Source organism: Diachasmimorpha longicaudata, chromosome 8 (assembly GCF_034640455.1).
Source record: "Diachasmimorpha longicaudata isolate KC_UGA_2023 chromosome 8, iyDiaLong2, whole genome shotgun sequence".
NCBI classification, from domain to species: Eukaryota; Metazoa; Arthropoda; class Insecta; order Hymenoptera; family Braconidae; genus Diachasmimorpha; species Diachasmimorpha longicaudata.
The window spans coordinates 4,913,893-4,936,389 of record NC_087232.1 but is presented as its reverse complement, the minus strand read 5'-3'; the positions used below and the strand labels follow the sequence as shown (position 1 = coordinate 4,936,389).

The 22,497-nt window shown below is 39.2% G+C and overlaps 1 protein-coding gene across 4 annotated transcripts; it reads left to right on the top strand.

Moving 5' to 3' along the window:
- The first annotated feature begins 879 nt into the window (after positions 1–879).
- Positions 880–22,434, top strand: LOC135165000 (protein groucho). Of its 4 annotated transcripts, none has more exons than XM_064125851.1 (15): positions 880–1,298; positions 2,441–3,045; positions 6,880–6,986; positions 7,092–7,155; positions 9,715–9,759; positions 12,553–12,615; positions 12,974–13,048; positions 13,433–13,465; positions 13,550–13,903; positions 19,462–19,515; positions 19,776–19,958; positions 20,077–20,292; positions 20,555–20,622; positions 20,706–21,579; positions 21,822–22,434. In XM_064125851.1, exons 2-15 carry the CDS (start codon positions 3,010–3,012, stop codon positions 21,927–21,929), a joined length of 2,280 nt encoding a protein of 759 aa, XP_063981921.1. In that variant the 5' UTR covers positions 880–1,298; positions 2,441–3,009; the 3' UTR covers positions 21,930–22,434. The 4 variants fall into 4 exon arrangements, with proteins under 4 accessions (XP_063981921.1, XP_063981920.1, XP_063981923.1 ...); XM_064125850.1 differs by having other exon boundaries at positions 888–1,298; positions 19,773–19,958; XM_064125853.1 differs by lacking the exons at positions 880–1,298; positions 2,441–3,045; positions 6,880–6,986; positions 7,092–7,155 and having other exon boundaries at positions 9,721–9,759; positions 12,963–13,048; positions 19,773–19,958.
- Positions 22,435–22,497: the final 63 nt, after the last annotated feature.

Here is a 22,497-nt window from a genome sequence, read left to right as displayed (position 1 = left end):
CAGACAGAAATGTTCCATAATTTTTCTCTGAATTGTCTGTGAAAAATCGCGATACGATCGCGTGAAATTTCCAAGTCGATTACATAATCAATAAGCAAATTGCGAGTTTCGTAATTATTTCGGAAGATTTCTCTCCGTGTTCTAATATTAAACCAACAGTCGTCGCATTCTCCAATATTAAACAGAAGTGAGAGATTAGTATTTATCTCAGGCGAAGCCGAATTTTGATATACGGTAATGTCTCGTGCCAAGTACTTGTTATCGCAGATCTTAATATTGAGTGTTCCATAAATCCACAATTCCACGGTCTCCACGCCCTTCCAGCCCACCAGGAGACACCATAATTCAACATTTCACTTGTATATCTCTTAATAACGATAACGTCTACTTGTCCCATTATTTATCTGTCGCTTTCCTATTCTAAGCCGCCCCCTCAAGCCACCAAAAAACATGAAATAAAATCTTTCGATACAAGTGCGTAAAGTCCCACTTTCTCCTTTACCCTGACCCCTTTCTTTCGCTTTTCATCTCGTTAGTGCTTTACCCCACCTCCTAAACTTTACCCACTCCGTGCGGAAAACCGGCGTTTTACGCACACCCCTGAGCCCTTCTAAAAATTTACCTTTTTACAGAAAAAAAAAAAAGATTTTTGAGGTAGAAATTATGGAGCCGTTATTTGGATGACCAGTGAATGGTAAAACCATGATATTTCGTATGAAGTGCACGCCGAATAGATTATTGAGAGAGGACACAAAGGCGTTAGCATGCTTGATAGCGAACAGAGACAGCGTAAATTTGTGTTGATGGGGGTGGGAAGGGCAGGCTGAAGGAGGAGGGGAAGGGTACCAGGAAAGACCTCGGGCGCTCTCCCCTCGTGTTTGTGTTAATCTCCGCAGTGATGTTGGTAGTGGTGAACGCTCGTCTCCATTGGTGTTTCCATCGCGGCGGCAAGCGGCGTTCACACGTTTCCCGTCATATCCCAGTTCACATTCGTGCGGCTCCCTCCCCACCTCCTTAACCCCCTACCCCCCGCCGGTGGTATGGCTCAGTCGAGCGTTGTTCGTTGCACCAAGTACATCATCTCCGAGGTTGAATCGTCCATATACCACGCGTTTTAATTAGTCACACGCCTGTCAAACGAATCCCAACGGGGGATTAATAACAAGTGTAAAATTGTCTTGATCTGGTCATCATACTCTTCATCACATGTTATGTCACAGTTTTGGTGATTTGTTGTTCGATGAATTATGGAGGAAATATGTCAATCATCATCCGCTCATCGGCTATCATTTCACGAGGTATATTGTTGTTATTTTATCGTTGGGAGTCATTAGGTCGGGGGGTGTTGTGTTAATGCGTTGGGTTGATTGGTTAATTGCTCAGTGGGACATTTTTTTTGGCGGGATTAACGCAGGCTGGATTGAAAGTTTGGGGAGATGTTGGCGGTTTACTTGAGCTTTCGATGGCTAATGCAATACAGATGTGTAAAACGATTGCTAGTCCAAGTGATGAATTATGAGGCCGACATAAAGACAACGCAAATAGATTGTGTCTCACTCTCAACTCGTTAAATCGAGCACATAACAGATTAAACTATGTGACCATGCGGTTGTTTGGTTCTTAGCATGGGGTGTTGGTGGGAAGGGGGATTTGTTGATTGTTGGAAATTGTTAATGCAGAATACCGTCAGTTGAAGCTTCTGATATGATTTTCTCATCGGTGAGTCAATGATGACTTTGGTAGTTTTTTATGAATATTTTTCTTCGCGAGTCTTATCACGAAATTCGAATTTCTCTTGACATTCAATGATTAGCCTATTTACCTTAATTATCGCATTTCATTGGATTAAAAGGTATAGGTCCCTGGGCCCCAACTTCAGAACTTCCGAAGTCTCTTGCGATGAATAATAATTTAACGCATTTAAACTTATTTGTCTTACGATAATTTGATATTTTTCAAATATAGTTCTGGAGAAAAAAATTCGTATCAATTTTATTTAGAAATATTTCGTTCAAGTTAACTCGGGAATAAGTATAAACTTTTGATTGAATCTTGGAAGTAGAAGATTTGTTGACTGGTGACTACATTAAATTACTAACAGTTGAATTTTCATATTGTTGCGAATTAATCGTTCATGGTAGCATTTTATCCATTTTAATTTGATTCACGTATTGAATAGTTATTTGAAGGGAATGACCAACAAGAGTTATATGTTCTGTCAGCGTTAAGAGAAAAAAAATGCCTTTATCTAGCACACATTGGCAATTAATCACGTCGTAAGGAGTTATTACCGTGGGTTATAAAAATTGGAGCAATTGGCTTTTTATTCGCTGGTATAAACAATGAAACTCCCTGCCAACTTCCCTATCACTATTTGATTTAATTACATTCTCTAATTATACGTTTCCATTGTTTCATTCTCTATTTTTTTACCATTCAGGTGCACAGTCGACTCCTCAGCATCTGAAAGAATTAGTGATAAATTTTGAACATCACTAAATGGCAGTACGAATGAGGCAGGCACAATAATTGAGAGGAAATATAATCGACGAGAAAGTGAAAAAGATTTATGGTGCAGAAGACCTACGAGTAGGAAGCGACGCGTCGTTGTAACGAGGTGAAAAGTGTCCTTCGAGGGGGTGCAGTGAGGGTAGGAGGCGATATCAATCTGAGCAAAGAAGTGATACGAAATTGAAGGGAGAGTGTTTCATTGCTAAATACAGTCTTAAAACCCGGTGACAACTGAGTTAATTGATACAGCAGCGAATCTGCATTTATCATACCTCAGTTTTAATATATTTATCATGTGATATTACATGTGACGTGTATCAATCTGTAAAGTTACAATTTTCCAAAGGTTTCGCCTCATTACAACTATTGAACATTAATTTGTGAGATACGAAGTGATGTGCGTGATGGTGATTGTGTGTTGCACGTGGGAGTACTCATAATGTGGTCCAATGACTGATTTATTCCGAGAAATATTGCGTGATTAAGGGCAAGAGTAAGATGTATCCCGCACCGGCCAGACACCCAGCCGCTGCCGTAAGTAAAAATGATAATTAATTGGTTATTTCTATACATGGTAATGATCGTAATAATATTATGGTGGTTGAACACAAAGGCATTCGGATGCAACAGTCCATGAGGTAAAGGCCGCGGGTTAACACGGATTTATGAACGAACTATTGCTTTCTTACTTTACAGAGAGTAGAATATAAATAAATTCATTCAGTACACTGTAAATTCAATGCAGAATAAAATGAACACGTTCAATTAACCATTGGATATTTGAACGGACAGACTTCATCGATGATTCACTTTAATGATTCAGATTCAATTCTCATCACCATAACATTTCTAATTTGAATTATTTTATATTCGTGGTAGGGGCAGTTCTCATATATTCGTGGAATTACGCGGTTTAGAAGGAAATTTGGAAGAAATTTGTGTGTCTTTTGATGAGTATTAAATTTTTTATTTATAGGGGTAATAAATCCTCATTCCGTTGCTTCGTCGTACGCGTAATTTAGAGTCATAAATAATCCAAAATTCAAAAGTGGCCTGAATCATTGAGTATTAAATTACCCAAAATTGAGGGTACGTTTATCTTTATAATAATGAACGATAGCTCGCTATTATTCTGTTAATTTCTAATCATCCCAAGAAGAGGAAAGATCGCACTAGAAATGAGGTAAAAGGGGGAATGAAAAGAATAAAAAAATAGGTGGAAAATAAATTTTTATATCTAGGTAATTTATGAAACGACTGTAATTGAATGCGGGTGAACAATTGTTAATTTTTTTGATTAAATACACAAATGCTAACGTGTCTGTACATTAAATCTTGATTGAAAAGAAGGTGTGAATGCCACTGGTTAATCCCCTCGATCCTTAGTTTGTCATCCTTCTCTTTTAATACATTTTTCTCCCTCGGTTAGACGTATTTATGAAGCCTGGAGGGGAGGAACTTAATAGCCAAGGATAGGGTAATTGTTTGCTCTACACTTCCTTCTTCACTTCCACTCTTCAAGTTTTTCGATCTATCTAACACCGAGGGTTGTCTCGTCACTCATGCATTTGTAAACTTTGGGGATTGATTCTCGAGGGATTTATTAAGTTGTAGATTTTTTTATTACTAAACATTTCGACTATTGTAGATTTTATTGATGGGTGGGGTAAATTGTTGGTGACGATTTATGGGGAGAATAAAGTTTTGGAAGTTTTTAAAACGACATTTTATTAGTTTTTTTTACCAAAAATGTTCGAAAAGACTTATATCCCTCTTATGAACTTTGCCACCCTTGTGATCCTCAACTTATCTTCTATATAAATTAGATAATTATTTGTCAAACTGAGGGTCGAAGATAAAGCAACATAAATGTGAGACGCCAAAGGGTCCACAAAAGTCATGGTCTCTCACAAGTTTTGATTGCTCCACTTTTTATCCAATCAAACAACTTGTTGATTACACCGAGAAATTCACCCCAATTTACGCTGACAGGAAAAATTTGTTTTGTCAAGAGATTATTATCTAAGTGAACCATCAGTTCATTCATTCATTTATAGAAAAATCGTCATTATATATACTTCTATGACTAAATACATAAATACATCGTATCAACCAACACGACCTTTATTGTTCGAAGTAAATTATAATGGAACTGAACAAATTCTATGTCAAGTCAGGGGAATTCTTTTTTTTACCAAATATCCATTAACTTCAGAGAAGATATTTATTCATTTATATGATGATTTTTAAAATGTCTTATTTACTCTCACATTGCTATGTATATCTTGCCACAAGTACACATCTCATTTTTCTCGAGTTCTGAGATAAAATGATTTTCCAAAATGTCGGAAGACCGATGTGCCCCTGTGTTCTTCCGTTTCCTCGCTCTTTATTTTTCATATTTATATGCAAGTGGAGTGGGTGGGCAATAAGTGAGATGAGGGGTGAGGGGTCTACGCTCTTGGGAGTATATTCGCCAGCAAACAATGTGCAAACTCCGTGCGCCACGGAACGCTTTGTGCGGCAGCCGCGTTGTGCATTACCTAGGGACAAAAATTTTTTTCTTGATGTTTTTTTTTTTCATCCTTTTTCTCGTTCTGCTTTTCACTTTATTTTTACTGTAATTTTTCTTCTCTTTGGGACGAGAAGAGCATTTTTAAGAGGTGAGAATGTCAATTTTTTAAAATTAGAGATCTAGAATTTGTTGAGATTTACTATTTATTGATTTTCCTTATTTCCATGTTATAGAAATTAAATAATTTACTGACGCATACAGATTGCACATTTTATTGCTCATACGTGCTTTGGACTCTTTAGAATGATAAGTTGCAACTGGAAATAATTTGACGATTACTTTTAGTGAATTAATTACCTGAAGATGAAGATATTTGACGCAAATTGACGAATTTAATAATAATTGATCCAGAACGTTTTTGAATTGTTTATTTGACATTCTTCTTACATCGTTTCGTAGCTAACTAACAAGTGCAACAATGTTGATATTAAACTGCAATATCAATAGAAAATTTCTAGTTAATTACAACATTAATTCGATGCGAAAACTAGTAGAATATTTCCAAATGTCAAACTTTCATTGAAGAAACTTTATTCACCTGCGAATGAGTTGACTCTGCAGACGTCTTGGAGATATTTCCACATCTCTAGACTCCACAACTTGAATATTTCGCTAATTTCCTAAAATAACTTGATGGAATTACAAAATTTCCTTTGTTATTTCATGGAAATCCCAAATATTCTCCCAACTAACGTCAAAGGCGAGGATAACCCAACAGATTGCTGTTAAAATTGTAGTGACGTTGCTACCTGGATCAAACGAATGACGATAGGGAAAGGAGAGCGTCAACTCCATTGAACGAAAAAAAAAATATATCCCATGTATTTCCACTGAACTCTCATTGGAATACAAAAAAAAATTAAATTCCAGGGAATGACAATCACTAATCAAATTGTGTCCTCAGTTGATTGTTCGTCGAATTGCCTGCCATCGATTTTAAAGGAAAATGAAAATTGAAAAGCTCACCATGTTTTTTCATTCCCCATTTTTTTCCTGTTAATGCATGCCAACCCTTCCATGCAATTCGCTTCAAAGTGGAAAAAAAAATGTGCGTAAAAAAAATTGCCTATTTTGGGGAGGATTAGGATAAATGTACCCTGTTAAATGCACAAATTCGTTGATGACTGTTGCGTTTGATGATTGCAACAAGTTAAAATCTCGTTTTTCTCCCCCTTCTCTTCCCTCTCCCACTCCGCTTAGAGTGACCCCAATCGTATATTTCCTGGCTCCTGTGAGAACCAACCCCCACGATCACGGTCTATCCCTCCTATCCCCATGCGGATCAACAAGTGGCCAAATGATTTTCACCGTCGGGTAAATGCGCGTACACTGACGAAAAGTTTAAAATTCCAACCATTTGCCACTTTCGATTGTGCAATCAATAGGAGATCACATATCCCAGTTTTGCGGACGAATTCGTCATTGAATGGGGGAGGTGATGGGGTGATAACAATAGTTGGGGTTGCGTGTGACGATCCGAGGACATTGGAATGTGGTTCCACTCGAAATTGGAAAATTGAAAAAATGCACTGGGAATTATTTTATTATTTTATTAAAAAACAAAAGGTGTTGGAATTTCATGTTTTTGCAAATGAGTCTAACTAGTTATGAAGAAAGGCTCATTCCATTCGTGAAGTTTCTTGAAAGAAAAATGTTCAGGTCTGTGCACAAAAATAATTGAAATATCTAAAAAAATGATTTTCCATTATCTTTGGTTCGATATTGCAATTAGCACACCTCTCATCTCAGTACGAGAAAATTAATCATATTCTCAACATTTCAATTGTTGACAGGGTGGCGGTGGAAGCGGCACGGCTGCGGGCGGTCTGAAATTCACGGTTGCTGATACTTGCGAAAGAATCAAAGAGGAATTCAATTTTATGCAACAGCAGTACCATTCGTAAGTATTATCATTTTCCATTTCTACTGTTTAGTTTCCAACAACTTGTTGCTATATTTTAGGACTCAGTCTGACGAAAAACCAATCGTTTATTATTTTTTTCAGGTTGAAACTTGACTACGAGAAATTAGTCAGCGAAAAAACTGAGGTACAGAGGCACTACGTGATGGTAAGTCATGACATGGTTTGGGGGAATAGCCCGCGGTGACCTAAAACGGTTTCACCACGTTTTTATACAGGATTACAAATGTTACTAAGTAATGTGGCAGTAGGACTGCTCCTACGGGGTTGGGGAGGAAATTGAATGCCTCCCTGAATGAAATACTGCGATGCGTGAGTCTGTAGCGCGGTTCAAAATCGTCTTCTGGAGCACTGACACTATTAGATCAAAAAAAATGTTTCACTCTCAATATCAAGAAAACCACCCCACCAAGGAAACCCCCTGCTCTTTTCGACTTATATCGACTAATTCCAAGGAGAACGCGCTTCAAAAATTCGTTATATCAAATCAAACGAGGCAGCCACTCACGTCCTCTCGTTTGTGCCTCCCTCAGCTCTTCGGGAAACATCAAAAAAGAAGATTATCTCCAGAAGAAGTATCAAAACAATCTAATTACTCCTCTCCACCCTCGTACCCCAGCGTAATTGATAGAACTTGAACACCTCCAGAGACCCGAGTATTCCGTCAAAACCATTAAAAAAACCCTCGACTCTCGAAAGAAAAATATTAAAAAATACAATAACCCCGGAAAGTGACGTTGATGCAGAGATAAAGGTAATTAATCCACCGGTTTGCTCCTCCCGCGATAACGATGATCGTCACAGAAGCACAAGAAACAGGCGCATAGATACTATTTCACTCCGAGTGACAAAGCCCACGAAGACGGAGGAAGACACATAGATGATGGGTTAGGGGGAGGGTAGTGTGAATTCACCCCCTGTGTACGTGTTTTCTGGGGTGCATTTGTATGCGATATCTATACCCAGGGCTGGTAAACTGCTACACCAATGCAACACCGAGACACAGGGAAAGTAAGAGCGACTGTGGTAAGAGGTATAGCAGGGGTTGGGGGTGAACACGGTGCTGTAGTGGGGGATGACGCCGTGGGATGCAGGGTGGGGAGAAGTGAGTTGAGCTGGTAATCGATATCACCAAAGTAAACGAAGACAGAGAATGGGGGTTGTTGTGGGTGTTAGAGAGGGATGAAAGAAGACGGAGTGGTTGTGTCGAGAGTTTGTCAGACTCCCTGGTAAGTATTACACAGATATAGTTTTAAAATGCGTTTAACGTGGGGGTGTGTATGTGTAAGGGCGGTGAATAGTCGGTGATTGTGTCCACATTTTGTTGGACTCTACAGTTTCTTACCTTCACTTTTCGTGATTACCTTTGGACTAGGTCTTGTTACCCCAACCCCTGTGCCCACTTTTGCCGGTAATGGTCTAATTCGAAACTATAAGCTTACTTTCTACTGCTCATATCGTGGCACGGAGGTGGGGGATATCCGGTATTTTACGAAATTTTCCACACGTAAAAAACAAGTTGTAAGAAACTTTGAGAACTCATACGGGGTTTAAGGTAACGATCGTACGTTGACGTGACTCGAGACTGTTTTTTAAGACGATTGTTATTAATAACACTTTGGTATATACACTATTTACAGTTGAAGAAAAAAAATATGCGCGATAAATAAATGTGGGATCTCCTCTGGATTCTGAAAATTCTTCAAAAACTCGTCAACAACCAAAAGTGATTTATCTTCTTTTACCACTTCACTACTGATCTATTAACAAAAAATTAAATAACTAAATTTAGTCCAGTTGCATAAGTCACTGGGTTTTATCATGATTATGTGGTGCTGATTAAAACAAGAATAGTCGAAACGAATATAAAATTATTTATCAATTAATTACTGGAATCAAGCACTTGGATCAGGAACTGAGGGGATTGTGCTCACGGGTTTCAGGGGTAGAGGTGGTACAGTGAAGGGGTAAATCTCAGGGGTATAATCTCCTAAGTCCGATGATAAGAAATACTTTGACGGAATTGTCATCTACAGAGTCGAATATTGAGGAAAGTATCTAGCACAGAATTTTCGGAAAAATCATGTTGTTTGGAATTTATGAATCTATTATGAATTCGTTCCTTAACAACATCGTAGGAATTGTTTCCTCATGAAATGAAAAATTTCATTCGAGGGAACCCATCCCCTTCATTGCTTAGTCTATCCCTTGCGTGTTAGAAACCCGCGTTTCATTTTTTATGATCTCTTAAACTGTGTAGTACAGCTAGTTAACATTTTTTTCAATAGCTGAGGGCTATTATGCATATTATCTATGAATACATAGGAACAATCTTACAAAAAATTATTTTCTAGACATATATCTTGAGGAGTTTTCCACAAGCTATTTACCTTTTTACCATTCACAAGTAAATTACCAGTATTCTACTGTTTACCGTAGGAAAAAACGATTTTCAGGGAACGATCGAACTCTACTGGAGGATGATTTTTTCCACCATGATAACGCAGCAATAATAATAATGGAAATGAAAAATATAGGATAGTCTAGCTGTTAAATAAAAAATTTAAATGCCTGAACAGCAATAACAAGGAATTTAAACTCGAATGAGATAAATTCGTTATTTTCATAGCAGATTAGTCAATGAATATTTTTTTATTCGTTAGTAGATTAGTCAATTAACATTTTTTGATTCTTTTAATTGTTGCAGTACTACGAGATGTCTTATGGGCTCAACATGGAGATGCATAAACAGGTAATTCTTTCGGATTTTTTGTTAACAATTTTTTTACACTTTCATGAGTGCATGGATTATCGATCTACTATCAGTAGTTATGATAAAATAATAATGGAGTTGGATATGGAAAATGCCAGAGTATTTATCTCATAGTACAGTTTATGGAATTGTCGGTTGGAAATGACTAGTTTTAGTAGCAGAGGTACGAAGGCACGTAAGTTCATTAAATAGTAGGTATGTACAGACTTGTACTGTGGATTTTCTATTTGCAAGGGGTGGTGAGATCGATAACGTATGAAAGTGGTGGAACAGTGTATGTTGAGTTATCTTTGGAACCGATGAGCAACTGATAAATAACCAGAGGCTCCAATATTTTTTCATTAACTAATTTTTCATTGAATGTTTTTTCGTCATTTGGATAACAATGTTTTTGCGTTAATTCAAAAATCATTAGTTTGACTTTGGTAAATGGGTTTTATGGGTACATTCAGGGTTATTTAAGGGTTCGGGCGGTGAAGTTCCGCCCTTTTTCACTCCAACATTGGCCTCAACCGCACAGCCGCTCAACTCAGGCGTTCACACTGCTTTACCGTCCATATACTAAACTAACTCCTATTTATTGGCAATGTCCCAGTTTACCCTCAACGCTCTTTAAATAACCGCGCCACCGCTCTGCGGGTTGTAATGAATAACCAGATAGACTAAATTTCTTTTATATTCATACTCTCTCGTCCTCGTTAGTGCATCATTCTCAATTAGAAATCAATATTCAATTCTTTCCTCTAGTTCTCCCAGGACTTTAATTGACTTCATTCTTTCCTTATCAACAGCATTACTAATGAATCTTCATTTAATCTTTTTTACAATACAACCGACACCCAATAAAATTCCTGGAATTTTTTCATCTGGACAGTACGTCATTTTCTTCTATTTTGCATCCGAGAACTTTTCAATCATTAAATATCACCTATAGCAGCCCCTTTTCGTGGGTTGTCATTTTTTTATGATGTTGAACCTCCACAAGCCGAGCGATCTCCTCATCGAGGGAAAAATTCTTGAAAAATTACGTGTCAGTTTCGTAATCTGCCAGTGAAAATAGTATTCAGTAAAAATTACGGAAGAGTTACGCACTTTTTAGTGAACTTTCAGGAAAAAGTCCAGACGTTGAGTGATAGAATACATAACTGTACCGTAATTTTGACTGAATACTGTTTTAACTGACAGATTACGAAACCGGTACGTAATTCTTTAAAGGACTTTTCTCTCCGTTAAATTTGTCCGGCTCATTTACACCCCCTAAAACTATTACCTTACATCTCCACTTGAATTAAATTCCCTTTATCAATGAACCACCTAATGCATCTCTTACAACTCAAATCAACTAAACGATATCCAACAAAACCTAATTGAATTTTTAACCCCTCCAGTTCACCCCCTATCTCCTCCATACGACAGAAACGCATTTCTCCCAGCGTCTAACCAATTGCATATAACTCATCTCCCCCCGCCTGACACCACCCCATCCCCGTACCCGATTCCCTCCATTTTCCTCCCCTATGCCCTACCCCCCCACCTCTACCCACCCTTTTTTTTCCAACCCAACGTTTCTCTTTTTACGCCGCTGATGCACCGACCACCCTTATATATCTATACGTACGATACACACGTCCATCCATCCCGGGATCCAGAATGGGGTGGTGGGTATGGAGTCGCTTTTCCCGCCCGTTTTTCCACTTCCATCCTCACCCCCCGTTACTCCCGTACATTCCACTGTATCCTCGCGTGCACCCGCGTCTCTGCTCTCGTTCAACGCGGCAAGCGTGTAGTCGCGTTGTTTTATTTGGCTCTACGGGCGCGCCTGCGAGGGCTCACTGTGCACGAGAGGGTGGGTTAGTGGGTGGGTAGGGGGTCGGGGGAGCGATGACATCGATTTTTTTACCCGTTGCTAATCTCAATGCCTCGTGCTCTCCTCACTCCTCCCCCGGGTCTCGCTCTAGCTTCTGTGTTCCTCTCACTCAACCCCCGAGCCAGGACTGCGCCACCCCATTTACCGTTTTTTTTTTTTATTTTTACCACCGAGAATCGTTGCTGCATGTGCATCGAACACATTCGAAAAGAAGGAATAACCATTTTTCCGCGGGTGTTCGGTGGTGTTTATTTTTTTTTTAGAGGGGGTTCTTCATTTTTTTTTTGTTCTGTTTCACTGTCGAACGTGGATCACGGGAAATTAAAAAAGCTGGAGGAGCGGGAGGGAGAGGGGGGATGCATCCAATCGGTGAAACGGGTTTTTTATGGGGGTAGGTTTTTCTGGGGATAAGTCGTTAATTTTTTTTTTGAGTTTCGAAATGTTTTGGGATTGAATTTTTTGGAATCATTTTGTTAGTCAGGGGGCTGTAATTTGGTTAGGGAGACAGGTGGAATTAGGGAGATAATATTATTTTTATGGTTGTACAGGGGTATGAAGAATATGATCAACACACGAACCGACCCTCCACCCTCAAGTTTATAATTGATAATTAGTGACATCACAATGAGGAAATTCAAAAATGGTATTGCCTTACCTATTGATTAGTAAATTCACCAAGAAGTGAGAGAGAAGAAGACATGAGTAAATAATAATTGTCTACAATTTCTTTTTATTTCACATTTCCATTCATTTGAAGTGAATATTTTCTCGTCTGGAAAATCCTTGTCCGACGCGGAGAGAAATAAAATAACAGGGGAAATAAAGTCGAAAGTAGACGAAGAAGGAAAGAAAAATCCATTAGTTTCGACTTCATCATTCATTCTACATATAATTATTTGTTTCAGACGGAAATTGCCAAGCGCTTGAGTGTGATCATATCGCAGGTGATGCCTTGTTTAGCGCAAGAGGTGAATATGTCATTATTTTTATTTATGCTGATTCAACTATTCAATTGATTTAAAAAAAATTTTTTTTATTGAACAAAAAGGTGAGCCTGTGTTTTTATCAGAGGAAAATTGTCATGAACCTTTTTCTATTTGCGCATTATGACCCTTGGAACGCATTCTTGGAATTAGAATCGATAGGGATAAAAATACATAAACTATCATGACCGTTTATTATCGATTTATAGAATTGAGAAGGTCTTTTAGACTTGATAACTTGAGGAATCGTTGTACCTCATGATTGAATAGATAATTGGAATCTCGGTAACTTTGCAAGTCAAAATGGTCTACTGACGGGACTATAATGGCAGACTGCTTTCAGCACCAGCAGCAAGTAGCTAATGCCGTAGAGAGGGCCAAACAAGTCACCATGACCGAACTCAATGCCATTCTCGGGGTGAGTTTTAAATGTTGTTCTCCTTTAAAAGGGGGGAAGAATTAAAACGTCGGTTATTGGGTATTGAAGACTGCTTTTCACCCCTAAACATGTCATAATCCATCTTCCTCTCCTCTAGATAATGATACGAACCTTCGGGAGAGTTACCATACATCATGGGGTTCCCAAAAAACTAATAAAAATATTATACTCAAGCCATTCAGTTCCGATCTTTAAATGCCTCAGTATTTTTTTATCCGAAGCATTTTCAACTCTATCCTCTTCCCCTTCAATCTCCGTAGCTGTAATTGAACTTCTCAAAGAACAAAAGTATTTCATTCATTCGAGTGAATCAGACTTTAACCATTACTTCTAATATTAATAAAACTTGCTTTGATTTTACAGCAACAGCAACAACAGGGTCTTCAACACCTCCTGGTAAGTGACATTCTCCAATGACCAACTCAATTTATTATACCTCTAACATCGAAATCGTTTAACAGACTGTTATTTTTAAAACAGCAACAAATTCACGCCCAACAATTGCCCCACAGTGCTGTTGTGGGAAGTTTGCCACCGGCAAGTCTATTGAGCTTTGCTGGTGCAGCAGCGGCCGCTGGAGTACCACCCCATCTGGCACCACCACCTCATCCAGTAGCAGCAGCAGCTGTTGTAGCAGCCCAGGCACAAGCACTCCTCAAATCTTCAGATCTTCAACAACATCGGGCTACCCCTGGTACACCAGAGGACCGAAAGCCCATTGCTATACCTGAGGACAGGCTCAGACGATCCATTTCACCTTCTGAAAAGTTTAGATCTAGGACGCCTGACCTTGAGGGGGACGCGAAGAGGAGAAAAGAGGAGAAACTTCGGCATGTGAGTGGAATTTCATTTTTATTTCCTTCTCGTCTTTCGACGTGGACGTCAATAGACGTAAATCAGATGATTCAAAGAGGTTTAAATTAATTAATGATTACTCTGAGAGCTCTAACGCTCTGCAAAATAATTTAGTCGAGACGATGATCGTATGCCGAAACCATTGACATTTAGAAACAGTTGTAATTGATGTTTTTCCATGTACAGGCTATTTGTAGACGAAATGCAAAAAATTCAAACGCCTGAGAACATCTCTTTTTTACCACTAGCCTCTCCGCTTACTTCTAACTGAACGTCCACCTAAATTGGATTATTTTTCTCTGGCAATACGTTTTTTTCCTTCCCCCTGGGGACTCCACCTTTAATACTTGTCTATTCGTCTTCGTCCGCTACGACATGTAGACCGTGTCGTCGCCAGGTCGTTCCCCTTCTCCAGCTGGTTAACCCCACGTATTTCAGTTTAAAACAGTCAACCGAGGAAATTCTAGTTGTTCATCATCAATCTTCATTTCTCGCATCTTCGTCTCTCCTACATCCATTCGTCCACTTCTTTTTCGGTTTTTTTTTTTTCATTTTCCTCATCCTCTTAAGGGGCGATGGAACGAATTAATCCCCGTCATCAACTTTTGTTATACGAATTTTTATTCAACTAAAATAGTTGAACTGGCTTTCTCGAGATCCTTGTTACGGTACACTGGGCTTTTTCAATGGAACGAGTCGCATTCGCGAGTCAAGCAATGCATGACAGACAACGGAGATGAGCTTTCAACATCGTAGACTTCAAAACCCACGGTTCAACCATCCATTCATGATGAAGGGGGTAACATCAAGGGTTTTGTCTATTTCTCATGTAATGATCTTGGGATCGATTCCACACATTTTTCATACTGATAACTCCAGAGATTTTAAAAGCTTTTTAGCAATATTTTTTTTAACATACACTGTTCAAAATTCTGTATATTCTTTGGCGAATTCCGAAAATTTTTATTGTGTCCTAATGACACTGAAATTTTCGAAAATCTTGCCATTCATGATTTCTTTCTCATTTTATCTTACACAATTAATTTGACAGATTTGATATTTTGGAGTCTTTCAAAATAACTTTTTCTGGACAATCCACCAACACTGATGATTTCCACGTGTCTGTGAAGTAAAAATGGGAGAAAAGAAAGGATTGAATTTTTCATCTGACCACGTCGAACCAATTAAAGTGGACCACGGCTCTCCCACCCACTCCCACTCCAGATCCAGCCAGTGTGCTGCCCCCTCAATTTTTTTTTTTATCTCTTTTAGTTTCTCCCTCTGTCGCTCTTGCTTCCTCTTCAAGCCGTTCACTCACGCTCGCAACTCGTTGGGATTTTTTTTCGCGTCACGAGGCGGTGTAATTTATTTGGCTACCGGGTGCCCGGGAAGGATCGAGAGGGTGCAACAGAGAAGGAGGGATGAAAGAGGAATAAAAAGAATGAGGGCAGAGTAGGTGGGCAGGGGGGGAGGGGGATAAAGGCGGTTTCAGTTTATTTTGTGGGTCCTAGCTATACCCGGAGAGCTCGTCACTGTCCAACGCTGTTGGTTGGTTGCTTTTACTCCCTCGGTACAACATTCTTTTTTTTTTTACTCTTTCGGTTTCTATCTCAACCCTCGACCCATCTTTTTCCATTTCATTTTTGCCAGTTTTTTTTTCATTTCCGTTTTTTTTTCAATGCTTTGCGGTATTATTTGTTTATGTTTTGTTGAAATTGTCGTACATATGATAGTTTTGAATGGGGATCTTTAATGGGAAAGGTAGTGAGCAGTTTTTATTTATGTCGAGGAGTTGGTGGACAAATTTGATTGCAGTCATGCGACCTATTATTTACTGATTCAATATTATGTACTAATTTATTATTAATATTATTGTCTATGGATATCCAAGGCTTTCAGTGTTGAGTGAAGACCATACTAATTTTTAAAAAAATATTTCCCAAGAACTTAACAACTTCTGAATAAAATAGAAACTAGTCTCAATTCCAGATGTCCAAAATCACAGAAACCAATCTCCAATCATCAAATTTGCGAATTAAATTGCGTGAAAAACATTTGGAATTGACCTGGCCACTCACAAACAAAACTATAAAAAAATATGACAAGAAAAACTCCCCTTTTTTATTTTACAAATTGCACTGTAGTCCCTACGAATGAGAATCATTTTCGTGAAGAACGGATGAGATTAAGAGCTTTTTATGATCGATAGTGTGACATGAGGATCGGAACTTGTAAAGCTATTTGAATATAATTTTGTCGATGGAAAAAAGGAAATAAACTAGAAACGACAATCAGTCGATAAGTTATTGGTTCCCCCATTAGTGGGTGTTCGCCCTCGTTTTTAGAAGGATAATTGCCATCAAACATTACAAATTATCCCTTACATTCCATTAATATGTTCAAAAATATTTCACCCTTCCCCATTGTTTATCTTCCCATGCTCCCATACCCTCCCCCGAGATACTAACGGAATAGAAGTGAAAATTGTGAGTGGAGTAGAGAAGTGAAGAACGAAGAAGGAAATGAATAAAAAAAAGCAATTTTTTACTCGCAAAAAAATGAATAGAGAGAAAAATAGAGAAGCAAAAAAAAAACAACCACCCCTTTCACCCTCTTTTTCCCCCACCCTCACCCTTCCTCCTTTCCGGCCGAGGAGAGAAAGAGGGTGGCTATGATGACAAAACACTCGCTCTGACCTTCCGCGTGATGGAGCGAGGGTTTGAACAGTGGGGAGGTGAGTTCAGGTTGGGTTTTTAGGGTGGAGTGGAAACTGCCAGAGGATGGAAAGCAAAAGAGAGTAAGGGGTTGGATGAGTTGTTGGTGTGAGCCGAAGAGGACACAAGGGGGTCGTGGAAATGAAAGAGGATGGAGAGAGTTGGGTTTGAGGGAATAAAGATGGAGAATGGGCGGGGATGGGTGGCTTGGGGGGGGGGTGTTGGTGAGGGAGGATGGAGGCGGATGAAGAGGGAGGGATAGCAACCGAGGCGGGAGGTTTATACCCATCATTTTGTATTTCTCGCAGACATAAAAATCTATACTATCCCACCCCTCGACATTTTTCCACCCACACGATCCCCAGAACTTCTGCATCACACCAACCATTCGCCCGATTCTTCAACGAGTAAAAATAATCTGTGGGAAATGTGAAATTTATTATTTAGTGTTTCATTTGGGGGAATTGGTAGATCTTAGGTGAAGTGATGAGCAAGTGATAATTTTAGGGGAGGAGTGGGTATTTTATGGGGTAATCGAGACTGACGCTTAGTTGCTGAGAGTTTCAGGTATTCCGAGATTCGGGGGGGATGGAAATACCTGTTCGATCAGACATTCCTTGATTTCTGAGTTTATTATTTATTTAGGGTAACTCGAGAATTCAACGTCGTTAAGAAATTATGTTTTTCCAAAACCATTTTCAATTCAGTGGATTTGTTTCAATCTTTTATTTCATGATCTAAAATTAAAAGAATTCAAAATTTATGTTTGGAAATGCAAGCGGTAAATCCGAACTGCGGGAAAGTCGTTAATTGCAGGGGAGAAGAGTAAATGAGGAAGAAGAAATTTCTTATGTAAATGCGAATGGCTTTCACGAGGATAAGGCTTTGTTCATCAAATTTTTCCTACAATTATTCATTTTCACAATCTTTCCCCCATAAGACGCTGTTCTAATTTTTTAATCGACCGTCAGAGCTTCTTATTTAACTCATATTCGACCTGCCATGCGCCGATACTTCGTAGTAATTTTATTATTCAAAGTTTATGGCGGATATGAAGTGAATTCTCTATATTGAACGGTTCCAAAATATTTATTAAGCCCCAAAGAATAACGAAATATTTTCACAATTACAGCTCTTTTCCACGAATTATTTATGCAAATTCTACTCCATAACGAAGTCGTCCCCTCGGATCAAGAACTCTAAAATAAAAAAGATAATGAAATTTATTGAAATATCTTTTGGTTAAAAAAAAACAACCGTTCTCGCCCTCCAATTTAACTATACGTTCCGGAAATTAAATAAAAAGTCCCGTCAACATAAATAATTCTCGGTAGAAAGCAATTTGCCTGATGCCGTATATTCAGAAATTTTCCCAAACGTTTTATCGCGCAATTAAGTTGACAAATCAGACGATTGAAAATGTCTGACTATAGTGTGTTCTTGGGGCAACTCTAACAGGTACTTCAATATCCTTAAATAGATATGATAAATTATTTCTCAAGATCATTTTTTTCCATCGAAATGAAATAAAAAAAAGTGGGCTGAGAAGGGGATAAAAGATAAAATGAGGGAAAAGTGACAGACAACAACTCGAGGCTTTTCAAGCACCTACAGACGAGAAGAGCTTGCTTGATCGAGTACAAGCAAGCTTTAATGCTATCACTCTGTGTTCAACTGTTGAAAGAGACAGAGAACAAAAGGGGTGGAAGGAGGAAAAAGAGGCGAAGATGGAAGACAAAAAGAGAATGGCAGAGGAATAAGGGTGAGAGGGAGGGGCTGATGACGGTCGTTGGTGGTCTAAGCAGTGCACGGTGAATGGAATGGAAGGGATGATAACATTTGTATCATATTTAACGGTAGAACGGTTAGGGTAAGGAGACGAATATACACCAATTTTATCTCAACCCCTCCACTCTGCTCCATCTACTTCTCAACATCGTCTCGCAAATCTCCTTTTCCCTGCTCCTACCATCACGACAAAACCCCAACCCTCGTCACCCTCAACTATAACCCAGTGAAATCAATACCAACTTATTGAGATACCCTCCATCCGACAATATTTACTGTCGATGGAAAGTCATTTTGTAACAAACTTTTCCATTTTATTTTTCTTCTTACAACTTTAATTGCGACGGTTGACACTTATGACGTGTCCGTACCTCTGTTTGTTCATTAGGGGTAAAGTTTTCTGTCAATTTTTTTTTTTAAATAATTAAACCATAGAACTCTCAACCCTTTGTCTCAAATGCAGGTGTTATGCACCCCTATAGATCCACATCAATTAACATTCGATTTATTTATTTGTTGGGTTCCGATTTTTTCAATCGCTTGCCCCACAAAGATCCAGTCGAACCTAAGGAGGGGTTGACAAAGTCCAATGAAAAAATTCTTTAACCCCAAAGCAATTGACTTCCATCGTCTGCTAATCAATCAAATGCACTTTGGGAGGTAGAAAATCATCGACTGCATTATATATGCAAAGGTGAGCTGAATCCCGAAGCTTCAGGCTTGAAAGTCCGGCATTAAAACAGTTGAGCCCATTGGAGGTGAGAGTGGCTGGCCTTTGGTGCCTCCCAAATCAATCCCCTTTATCCGTACCAACCGCGAAATCGCTTCCGCCGTGCGTACAGATGGTTTTACGGCATCCACCACCACTGCAATGCGTTACGTATTCACCCACACGCACCACGTGGATCAGCCTCTCCTCTCTTCCTCTTGATTCCTCTCGGAATGATCAATTGATGAATCAAAACCCTATATGTACTTCAAATGAGTTGAATGATTTGTCGAGTTTTAACTATTTTTTATTGTTTGGCTTTTCAGGAGAGCGACGGCGAGAAGAGCGATCAGGAGCTTGTTGTGGACGTCGCTAACGAAGTAAATCTACTTTAATGCAACAATCACATATCATATTTTTTTTTCTGCCTTTAAAATATGCTCGAATACGTCAATGTGACAATGAAAAATTAGAGCTGCCAAGTTTGAATAATAAATTCATTGTAAAATCTCCGAAAGCTCCAAAAGCTCTGATTTCGCTCGAATAAATGTAATGAAAGTAGTCGGATATTCTTGATATAAAATTAATCCATAAATGAACATGAAAAGCGAAAAACATAAGACCCAATTATTTGAAGGAGGTCTCCTCGCCCCATGCGAATGGTGACCACTCGGACCACCGGGAGAACGGCACCTTCGAGAAAATCGTCGGTCAAAGTCACGCTGGCGTTGTATCCAGTGCAGCAACACTGGTGAAGGAACGACCGCCATCACGAAGTGGAAGCTCCTCAGCTCGCAGTACACCCTCACTGAAAAGTAAAGATGTAAGATCTTGCCCCGAGCAAGTCGAAAATTTTATCAAATCTTAACATTCCGGGATTAATTTAATGAGAGATAGGACTGCCATTGAAAAGTATTGATAGTCCATTGAATGATTTGCAGATCGACAAGCCGAGCACTCCAGTGGCAGCGAGGGGCTCGCGCAGTTGTACGCCAACTATGGCGTCAATTCCTGGTGCCTTGGGGTCCCGGGTCTATCATCTGCCATCTTCGCAGCAAACAGCGCTGCAGGGATATCAGGGTTTACCATCCCGAGGCAGTGAGACACCTCAGTCTCCATCTTCTTATAATAGTTTATCTTATTCGAGAGCATCATTAGTAAGTTGCCAATATTTTACGGTGAAATTTCTCGGAATTTGTGGTCAAAGCTCTGAGGATATGTGAAAACTTTCCGTCGCAAACAGATATTTGTGAAAAATGATGTTGGGTGTACGGCGGATATTCGGGGGAAAAGGGATCAGCTCGGAAATGATTTTTTACGTTTTAATGTTTAGGTTCATATGCCACAGGGCATCCAATGATAATTTCCCGTTCATTAACTTTATCTCGAAATATTAATTCCGTTTTTCCTAATTACCAGCTCAGTTTCGACGGTCACGTGAGGGTCCCCTCAGCAAATGGTTTGAGCAACATCCCCGGTGGTAAACCGTAAGTAGTCACTCTGCCTTCGTGGATATACAAATGTTGATTTCAAAAAATGATAAATAAAAATTGTTGCTAATATATTTCAGTGCGTACTCATTTCACATGAACGGTGAGGGTCAGCTTCAGCCAGTGCCCTTCCCAACGGATGCCCTACTGGCACCCGGAATTCCCCGTCACGCACGACAGTTGAACACCTTGATTCATGGTGAGGTTGTCTGCGCTGTGACAATATCAAATCCGACGAAATACGTCTACACCGGGGGTAAAGGTTGTGTCAAAGTCTGGGATATTGGTCAGGGTGGTGGAACAAAAGCCGTGTCACAACTCGATTGTCTACAGCCAGACAATTACATAAGATCGGTGAAGCTTTTGCCTGATGGGAGGACTTTAATTGTCGGTGGGGAGGCGAGTCAGTTGAGTATCTGGGACTTAGCCAGTCCCACACCGAGGATAAAGGCTGAATTAACATCGTCAGCACCTGCTTGCTATGCTCTCGCCATATCACCAGACTCGAAAGTCTGTTTCTCGTGCTGTAGCGATGGTAATATTGCTGTTTGGGATCTTCAGAATAACTCACTGGTGAGACAGTTCCAGGGGCATACCGATGGCGCCTCCTGCATTGACATATCGGCTGATGGGGGGAAATTGTGGACAGGGGGCTTGGACAATACTGTGAGATCCTGGGATCTCAGGGAGGGTAGGCAATTGCAGCAGCATGACTTCACTTCACAGATATTTTCTCTTGGCTATTGTCCCACTGGTGAGTGGCTAGCTGTTGGGATGGAGAACTCCTTTGTCGAGGTCCTGCATGCCAACAAGAGTGATAAATATCAGCTGCATCTCCACGACTCTTGTGTACTGTCACTTAGGTTCGCATCCTGCGGCAAGTGGTTTGTTTCCACGGGTAAGGATAATCTACTTAATGCCTGGCGCACACCGTATGGAGCATCAATATTCCAGGTGGGTAATTGTTTTTTACAAATGTCTCGAAATATTCAATTGACTTTTATTAATTTGGAAAGGACTTATCGTGTAGATTCACACATTCCAGTCACCAAATTTCAAATTGCACAAATAAATTGACAAAAAATTCCACCACTGACGATTTTATATAGTGGATTGAGTATGGATCTCTTAATGAGATAATTGGTAAAATTCTACAATCGAAGAAAAAATTTTTAGCAAGCAAATTTCTTTCACAGTCGAAAGAATCCTCATCAGTCCTCAGCTGTGACATCTCCGCTGATGACAAGTTCATCGTTACCGGCTCCGGTGACAAGAAAGCAACTGTCTACGAAGTGATATATTAAATTAAATAATAATAACAGTAAGCAACTCTGTCAATTGACAAGATTTGTAAAATTTTCTAATGTGTAAATAGGAAAATACGAGGACGAGCACAAGGTGAACAACGAAAGTGTGATTATGATTACTCTTAGATCCCCCGTTTGTATAATATTGAGAGACAGGTGTTGTATAACATAATGTAACTTCATTCCTAAGAAAGGCCATTGGTGAATACTGTGAACATTAATTTTAGTTACACGAATATTTTCGTTCAGAGGTACTTGATGTTTGCAAAGCATAGCAATTGTACATAATCTCACATTATAGAAAATGCGGAAATGACTATTTATTTTGTTCTATTGAATTCATCAGCTATTTGAATCAATTGTACATAGAGATAACTTCTATTGACATTAATTTTTCATCTTATCATTAAGAATTTAAAAATTTGTCCTGTCGTCTTTGTGATAAAAAAAAAAGGCAATTTTATGCCTGGAAAAATTGTAATAAATGTTTCATATTTGTTTACATTTTTTCTATTATTTTGTGTTTTTATGCATCCAAGAGAATGAGCTTTCTTGAATTTATTGC

Coding starts and splice junctions, on each gene's coding strand:
- LOC135165000 (XM_064125850.1), top strand. CDS start 3,010: ATGTATCCCGCACCGGCCAGACACCCAGCCGCTGCC. Junction 13,466..13,549: donor AGGGTCTTCAACACCTCCTG/GTAAGTGACATT, acceptor TTTTTAAAACAG/CAACAAATTCACGCCCAACA. Junction 20,293..20,554: donor CTTATTCGAGAGCATCATTA/GTAAGTTGCCAA, acceptor CCTAATTACCAG/CTCAGTTTCGACGGTCACGT.